At 39.4% G+C, this 9,347-nt stretch overlaps 1 protein-coding gene across 1 annotated transcript; it reads right to left on the bottom strand.

The window, feature by feature from the left end:
- Positions 1-956: 956 nt before the first annotated feature.
- LOC120981511 (olfactory receptor 10AG1-like) lies at positions 957-1,919 on the bottom strand. Its single transcript, XM_040411048.1, has one exon. It carries the CDS (start codon positions 1,917-1,919, stop codon positions 957-959), a length of 963 nt encoding a protein of 320 aa, XP_040266982.1.
- Positions 1,920-9,347: the final 7,428 nt, after the last annotated feature.

A 9,347-nucleotide genomic window follows, 5' to 3' on the forward strand; every position in this document is an offset into this window, starting at 1 on the left:
AATGGATTCTGTCTTTGGAGCATCTATAAGACCTCTATCACAAGGTCAGTATTTGTATCAGGATTTGCTCATGATTTGGAAGCCAGAAGCAGGAGTGGGTAGTTAACACAAAAAACATGTAAATATTCCCATCACGTGTCATCTCTGTGTTGGACCCACTCCTGTTTTTTTTGGCCTTAGCAATACTGATCACCAAATACTGACCGTGTGACGGATGCTCAAAAGACAGGATCATTTTTGGGGTTTGTTTTTATGACTGATCAGAAGAAGGGAAAAAAAAACAATTGCGTCAACACAAACTTACTGTTCACCACTCTGTCAGAGGGACACTGTGTGTAACAGAGCAGGTTCTGTAGAAATCTATGTGGAAACAGAGACCGCTCTATACTAGAATCTTGGGCAACTGTATGGTTAAGTGCATTATACCTGATGCAAACATTGACCTGTAAGGCTAAGTTCACACTTCAGTTATTTGGTCAATTCATTCCAGCAGTTACTGTATGGTGAGCCAAAATCAGGAGCCAATCATACTCTCAAAAAGTATCATTAAAACATTTGCCCCGGTTCTGTTTTTTGGACCCGTAACTGACCAAATAAGTGAAATGTGAACTGATCCTAATAGTGTCGCATGCCAATGCGCACATCCATATACTTTATGTGACCTGCCGGTCATACTGACGCACAGTACTATTTCACTGCCACAGCTGGCTAACTATGCATGTTTCTGCAATGCACAGTGATGTACACCGAGATACACGAGATATACAGCCATGAAGTATCTGATTTATAATGCATTTCATGATAAATTCATTCAGATCGAATCTATTATTTTTTTTTTATTTGGCGAAACATCCGAATCGAATTTATGAAAACTTCACTCATCTAATCAACAGCATCAAATGATTTAGAAACATTCCCTTTTTTGGCAAGACCTCTGTTTCATATGACCATTCTGGTCACTGTTGATAGGACTGTGTGGAACGTAAACATTGTAGCAACATGATAACCTGTCGAGTGACTTTTGTTAAAGCGTTCCTTACCTCCCTATTTCTTAAAGTATAAATAAATGGGTTTAGAAGTGGTGTAACCACAGTGTACATGAGGGCAAGGAACTTGTCGTAGTGACTGCCTTTTGGCTTTACATATACAATAATAACTGAGCCAAAAAACAGAGCCGCTACAATGAGATGGGACGAGCAAGTGGAGAAGGCTTTCATTTTACCTTCTTTGCTTTGAATTTTCAACACAGTATATATGATATGACTATAGAACCACACTATAGCAAAAAATGGTAAAACAATTGAAAAAAAAGCTGCCACTATTGTTACAATATTACTAAGAAATGGGTCACAGCATGCTAACTTTTGCAGTGGTGCCAGGTCACAGAAGAAGTGGTCAATCTCATTTGGTCCACAGAAATCCAAAAGAAAAGTTTTAATTGTAGGAAATAAAGATATAACTAAACCCAATATCCATGGCATGGAAGCCAACTTATGACAGAATCGAGTGTTCATTATAGTGGAATAGCGTAATGGATTGTTAATAGCTAGGTATCGGTCAAAGACCATCAATGAAAGAAGTAAGCATTCTGTCGCTCCAAGGGCATCGAACATATACAGCTGTGTGAAACAACCAAAAAACGAGATGGTCTTCTTAGTCTGAATGAGAAGTGCCAACAGTTTTGGGACTGTTACAGAAACAAAAATTATTTCCAAAACTGTAAATGTACTGATGAAGAAGTACATTGGAGTATGAAGAGAAGACTCACTTCTAACTAGCAGAAGGATAATGATGTTTCCAAGAACACAAGTGATGTATGCCAGAAGAACAGCACAGAAGAGAAAGTTCTGAAATTTATGAAAATGGGAAAATCCCAAAAGTACAAATTCCATCACCGAAGACCTGTTGACATTTTGCATACTGAATACAAAAATGTATATAAATATATATTTTTTTATTTAATTGGATGCTTATCCCACTTTATAAGTCATAACATTATTATTCAAACACTGTAATAGTCCCTCTCAGCCTTGTAGAACATGGCAATAGAGCTACAACAAGAAAATGGTGGAATATCAGCTTTAACTACTTTTGGAGGGTCTCCTCCTCTTATTCAAATTATTCCAAACTTTGCTAAACGTGTATGCCTGTAAATTCATTATAGCATTTTTTTTCCAGATATACCATAAAACTCACAGAAAGTTCCCAATCTTTCACCTCCTTTTGTTCTATATACTGTAAATCCATTTTGCTAATATAATTTTTCCCACCAAAATATGAGCATGCGTGTGAAGTCTGAATTCTTCTACAGACAACCCTATAATAATAAGAAAAATAAAGAAGATCCTCAAGCGTTCTTCAGGTCTTTTCAAACTCTTAACTTGACCTTTCTACCACTAATCCAATGTTTCCCATTCTTTACTCCACTACAAGCTTTAAAACTGAATTAGGAGTTTCAGACTTCAATGTGCCATTGTAAAGGAATTGTCCATAATATATTCACATCATTTGTTGCATCAATTCTTTAAAAGTATGTGCGCCTACAGTAGGCCTTTTTGACCTACTTAGTTCTAGCCAATATTTCTCTGGATATCTATTGCAAGTAATCAAAACCATTAGAATATTTTTTAATTTTGAATCTATTGGCTTTGAAGAGATACACTCACCTAAAGAATTATTAGGAACACCTGTTCTATTTCTCATTAATGCAATTATCTAGTCAACCAATCACATGGCAGTTGCTTCAATGCATTTAGGGGTGTGGTCCTGGTCAAGACAATCTCCTGAACGCCAAACTGAATGTCAGAATGGGAAAGAAAGGTGATTTAAGCAATTTTGAGCGTGGCATGGTTGTTGGTGCCAGACGGGCCAGTCTGAGTATTTCACAATCTGCTCAGTTACTGGGATTTTCACGCACAACCATTTCTAGGATTTACAAAGAATGGTGTGAAAAGGGAAAAACATCCAATATGCGGCAGTCCTGTGGGCAAAAATGCCTTGTGGATGCTAGAGGTCAGAGGAGAATGGGCCGAATGATTCAAGCTGATAGAAGAGCAACGTTGACTGAAATAACCACTCGTTACAACCGGGGTATGCAGCAAAGCATTTGTGAAGCCACAACATTCACAACCTTGAGGCGGATGGGCTACAACAGCAGAAGACCCCACCGGGTACCACTCATCTCCACTACAAATAGGAAAAAGAGGCTACAATTTGCACGAGCTCACCAAAATTGGACTGTTGAAGACTGGAAAAATGTTGCCCGGTCTGATGAGTCTCGATTTCTGTTGAGACATTCAAATGGTAGAGTCCGAATTTGGCGTAAACAGAATGAGAACATGTATCCATCCTCTGATGGCTGCTTCCAGCAGGATAATGCACCATGTCACAAAGCTCGAATCATTTCAAATTGGTTTCTTGAACATGACAATGAGTTCACTGTACTAAAATGGCCCCCACAGTCACCAGATCTCAACCCAATAGAGCATCTTTGGGAAGTGGTGGAACGGGAGCTTCGTGCCCTGGATGTGCATCCCTCAAATCTCCATCAACTGCAAGATGCTATCCTATCAATATGGGCCAACATTTCTAAAGAATGCTATCAGCATCTTGTGGAATCAATGCCACGTAGAATTAAGGCAAAAGGGGGTCCAACACCGTATTAGTATGGTGTTCCTAATAATTCTTTAGGTGAGTGTATATCTTCTTTGGTAACTATGTGCAACGTGTAAATCTGCAAGGGTTCTAGATATAGAGGCATAAGCTAAAGATCTTAGGCCCTAGTACAAAATCTGTCATCTGTGATTCCCCCACTTACCATTGACAATTTAAAATATGGATTTTTTTTTTATAGCCACCTTAGTCACCTGTGTTTGGTAGCCACTGCTGCCTCTGCACTAGAGATGAGTGAATTTCTTAAAATTGATTTCTGTCTGATTATTCCTGAATAGAAAGTTGTTGCCTGGAAAATGTCTCTGTCTCTATCTCTATCTCTATCTCTATCTCTATCTCTATCTCAACAAATCTGAAGCAATATTGTTTCCACTGAATCAAACCTTTAAAGTAAAAATTTAGGCCAAATTTAAATTCTAATAAGTAGAGTTGAGCAGACACATGGAAGTTCAGGTTCGACAGGTTCGGCCGAACTACAAAAAAAAGTTTGAGTTTGGGACCCGAACTTGACCAGAATACGATCCCCATTGAAGTCAATGGGGACCCGATCTTTGGAGCACTAAAATGGCTCTAGCAAAGCTAGAGGGCTGCAAAAGGCAGCAAAATGTGGCTATAAGCATGGCAAGTGCTCTGCAAACAAATGTGAATAGGGAAATGACTTAAAATAACATAAAATACGTAAAAATAAGAAATAATAATCTTGATCTAGGAGGAGGTCCATATAGAGTAGGAGATTGAGGAGGCGGTGGATGTGGCGGTGTAGGTGGAAGCGGCGTTGGAGGTGGAGGAGGTAGCCACATTTTTGAGAGTTTTCCTTTAAGACGCATAAAAATGGCCCCTGATTAAAATACATATTTTTTTGTGGGAATTTTTGCCAATGATCCCTCTCTGGTAAATCACTGTCCATGTTGTGGGACTATTTGTGCACTTCTAGTAAGTATTTGGTGGCTGCAAATATGACCTGAAGGTTTTTCAGGTTCTCCTGCCATTAATGTCAATGGGGCCCGCCGTGTTCGTGAACATTTCATCATGAACTCGCGTTCATGAAACGTCCCGGTCGATGTTAGTACATCACTATATAATAGTGTATGCACTAGTATTATTAGCCAAATATATGAAAGAATGAGCACTATCTTAGTGCATCCACTTCCCATCCGGGCCATATACCCCCTTCCTGACCGAGCCATTTTTTGCAAATCTGACGTGTCATTTTATGTGGTAATAACTTTAGAATGCTTTTACTTATCCAAGCCATTCAGAGATTGTTTTCTCGTAACACATTGTACTTTATGATAGTAATAAATTTGAGTCAATATATTTCACCTTTATTTATGAAAAAATCCCCAAATTACCAAAAATTTAGAAAAATCTGCAATTTTCTAAATTTCAATTTCGCTGCTTTTAAAACAGAAAGTGATACCTCATAAAATATTTATTACTTATCATTCCCCATATGTCTACTTTATGTTGGCATCATTTTGTAAATGTCATTTTATTTTTTTAGGACTTTACAAGGCTTAGAATTTTAGAAGCAATTCTCAAATTTTTTAAGAAAATTTCCAAAACCCACTTTTTAAGGACCAGTTCAGGTCTGAAGTCACTTTGTGGGGGCTTACATAGTGGAAACCCCCCATTAATGACCCCATTGTAGAAACCTCACCCATCAAGTTACTTCAAACTGATTTTACAAACTCTGTTAACCCTTTAGGTGTTTGACAAGAATTAAAGGAAAATGGAGATTCAATTTCTAATTTTCACTTTTTTGGCAGATTTTCCATTTTAATCCATTTTTTTCTTTAACACATCGAGGGTTCACAGCCAAACAAAACGTAATATTTATTACTTTCAGCGATTTACATAAACACCCCACATGTGGTCATAAACTAATGTTAGGGCACACGGCAGGGCACAGAAGAAAAGGAGCGCCATATGGTTTATTGAAGGCAGATTTTGCTGAGGTGATTTTTAGATGCCATTTCCCATTTGAAGCCCCCCTGATGCACCCTTACAGTAGGAACTCCCCCAAAAAGTGACCCCATTTTGAAAACTAGGGGATAATTTGCCAGTTTTATTGGTACTATTTTGGGGTACATATGATTTTTAATTGCTCTATATTAAATTTTTTGAGAGGCAAGGTAACCATCATTGTTTTTTTTATGACATTCATCTGACAGGGTAGATCAAGTGCTATTTTTATAGAGCAGGTTGTTACGGATGCAATGATATCAAATATGTGAACTTTGTTTGTTTCAGTTTTACATGATAAAGCATTTTTGAAAAAAAAAAATGTTTTTGTGTCTCCATTTTCAGAACGCCATATTTTATTTTTATTTTTCTGCTGATCATCTTGTGCAGGGACTGTTTTTTTGCAGGAAGAGTTGACGTTTATATGTACCACTTTTGGATACATACGATTTTTTGATCATTCATTATAACACTTTATGGGGCAAGGTGACCAAAACATTTGTAGTTTTAGCACAGTTTTTATTTATTTATTTTTACAGCGTTCACCTGAGGGATTAGGTCATGTGACATTTTTATACAGAAGATCGTAACGGACCTGGCAATACCTAATATATATACTTTTTCTCATTTATTTAAGTTTTACACAATAATAGCATTTTTTAAACCAAAAAAATGATGTTTTAGTGTCTGAGAGTGTCAAGCTTTTTTATTTTTTGACCGATTGTCTTAGTTAGGGTCTAATTTTTTGCGGGATGAGGTCACAGTTTGATTGGTACTATTTTGTGTGGCATACACCTTTTTGATCGCTTGGTGTTGCACTTTATGTGATGTTAGGTGACAAAAAATTGCTTTTTTGGCAATTGTTCTTATTTTACTTTTTTTACGGTGTTCACCTGAGGGGTTAGGTCATGTGATATTTTTATAGAGCATGTTTTTTACAGACACGGCGATATCTAATATGTCTACTTTTTTATTTATTTCGCTTAACACAATAATAACAGTTTTGAACCATTGTCTGAGAGTCATAGTTTTAGGTAGGGTCTCTTTTTTTTTTTGCAGGATGAGGTGACTGTTTGGTACTATTTTGAGGGGCATATGCTTTTTTGATCGCTTGTAAGGTAAGGTGACAAAAATGGCTTTTTTTGAGACCGTTTTTATTTTTTATGGTGTTTATCGGACAGGATGGATAATGTGATATATTTATAGAGCCGGCCATCACAGACGCGTCAATACCAAATATGTCTATTTTTTGTTTTTTGTTTTTTATTACTTAATTGGGGGATTTTTTTTTTTACATGTGAAACCTATTATTTTTTTTTTTATACTGCACTTTTTTTTATTTATATTTTTATTTTACACTTTGCGTCCCCCATAAGGTCATACAAGACCTTGGGGGACATTAAACATCCCTTTTTTTTCCACTATTGATTTCTCCTGTAACTGGGGATACATAGTAGAGAGGCTGTACAGCAGAATACAACGCTGTACAGCCTCAGTGCAGGGCTGATCGAGGTCTATGGAAGACTCGACACCTCCTGCACTCTCCCAGCCCTGGCAGTCACATAGCGCTTCTTGAGCGCTGTGTATGCAGCGATCTAGAGTGCAGGGACACCTGGGAACTGTCCCTGCCTTCTCCCTGGGGCGCCCTGCTGTCATTGACAGCGGGCCCCTGACACAGCAGCTGCACGATTAGCGTGCATCTGCGATCTCTGAATGGACGTTTCAGAACGTCCATTCAGAGATAAACAACCACTACCCGGACGTTTATAGTCAACGGGCAGATCTGAAGTGGGTATATTTACTCTGGTGTACTGTTACCTCAACTGTAATGTAAAATGTATGCCTATAGTTGCCCATAAAACTGATGGACCATAGCCTAAATTAGTATTTGAATATCTGAAGCCATTGCTATTAACTCCAAGAAGAGATTTTGGGCTTTGTCAGTAAACCTTGGTCTTGTCAAAAGACAAGGATATTTTTAAAATTACATCTTTATTGGCCAAGTTGAATTAATACAGTTTGGAGACTCTTCTAAGAGCCGAGCAAATGGACAACTGAGAAGATGAGGACAACATTTACAGATAATTAGAGATGAGCGAATTGAAGCCGATGAAGTGGAATTCGATCTTAATTTCAGGAAAAATTTGATTCGCACCGAAGCTGAATTTCTTCGCGATTTGTGGTAACGAATTACGTTTTTTCCTAAAATGGCTGCTGCACGTGTGAGGACATGGAGCAAGGAACTCTGGGAAGGCGGGATCACCCACAATGCCATGCATGCAGCCAGTCAGTAGCCAGCCAGCCCTGTGATGTCACAGCCCTATAAATAGACTCAGCCATCTTAGATTCAGCTATTCACCAGTGTACTTAGCGCAGGGAGAGACGTCAGCAGGCGCTAGGGACAGTGTTAGTAAAAACTTAATTGTGCTAAAAAAATGATTTTATACAGTTGCAAGAAAAAGTATGTGAACCCTTTGGAATGATATGGATTTCTGCACAAATTGGTCATTAAATGTGATCTGATCTTCATCTAAGTCACAACACTAGACAATCACAGTCTGCTTAAACTAATAACACACAAAGAATTAAATGTTCCCATGTTTTTATTGAACACACCATGTAAACATTCACAGTGCAGGTGGAAAAAGTATGTGAACCCCTAGACTAATGACATCTCCAAGAGCTAATTGGAGTGAGGTGTCAGCCAACTGGAGTCCAATCAATGAGATGAGATTGGAGGTGTTGGTTACAGCCAGGGCCGGTACAAGGCAGGGGCCGAAGGAGCGGGTGCCCTGGGCGCTACCATTTGCGGACAGGAGGGGGGCGCAGGTGAAGTGCCAGCAGCAGTGGCGTCGCCAGGGGGGGGCCAGAGGGGGCCACGGCCCCCCCTACATCATGCTGTGCCCCCCCATGTGCCCCCCCAACTAAAATGACCCCCCCCCCCAAGTGAGCAGCCGCCGCCGGGCACAGGGAGATGAGCGCTTCCATTGCGCTCATCTCCATTGTAAACTGTCTGTGCCAGCGGAGGTGCAGGGGAGGGAGAGGCGTGTCCCTTCCCTTTCCTCTGATAGGCTGCAGGCAGGCACCGAAGTGGAGGAGAGGCCCCGCCCCCTAATTACTCCTGTTTACCTTTCTAAAGCTAAAGGACCTTTGATGATGTCATCACAGGTCCTGTAAGGGAACTGCACAGTGTAAAGTGTAGTTCCCAGGTTAGAACAGTGCATCTGCCAGGACCTGTGATGACATCATCTTCAACATCACAGGTCCTGCAGAATCTAGCAAAGGAACTGCACCAGAAATGGTGTAGTTCCTAGGTTTCAAAGGTACATCTGCCAGGACCTGTGATGACATCATCACAGGTCCTTCAACCCCTAACAGCAAGTATTAAAAGTTCACAAGCAGCTCTGTATTGATCCATACAGACTGGAATGGAGAGGTAAGAGGAGGTCCTCCACTTTTCATCATTTACCCCCCCCCCCTCCATGCCCTGTTTTTACTCATTGCTCACTCATGTATACTACTTCAGACAGTTACCACTACCTCATGTACCTCACAGTGACTATAATGCATAACTGACCACATATTTCTATAAACACTGCATCTACAGTATTATACCTTCTATGTGTCACATCAATACACTGCTCTGTATATATATATATATATATATATATATATATACACACACATACATGCACACACACTGCATATAT

Source organism: Bufo bufo, chromosome 11 (genome assembly GCF_905171765.1).
Source record: "Bufo bufo chromosome 11, aBufBuf1.1, whole genome shotgun sequence".
Classification (NCBI taxonomy): domain Eukaryota; kingdom Metazoa; phylum Chordata; class Amphibia; order Anura; family Bufonidae; genus Bufo; species Bufo bufo.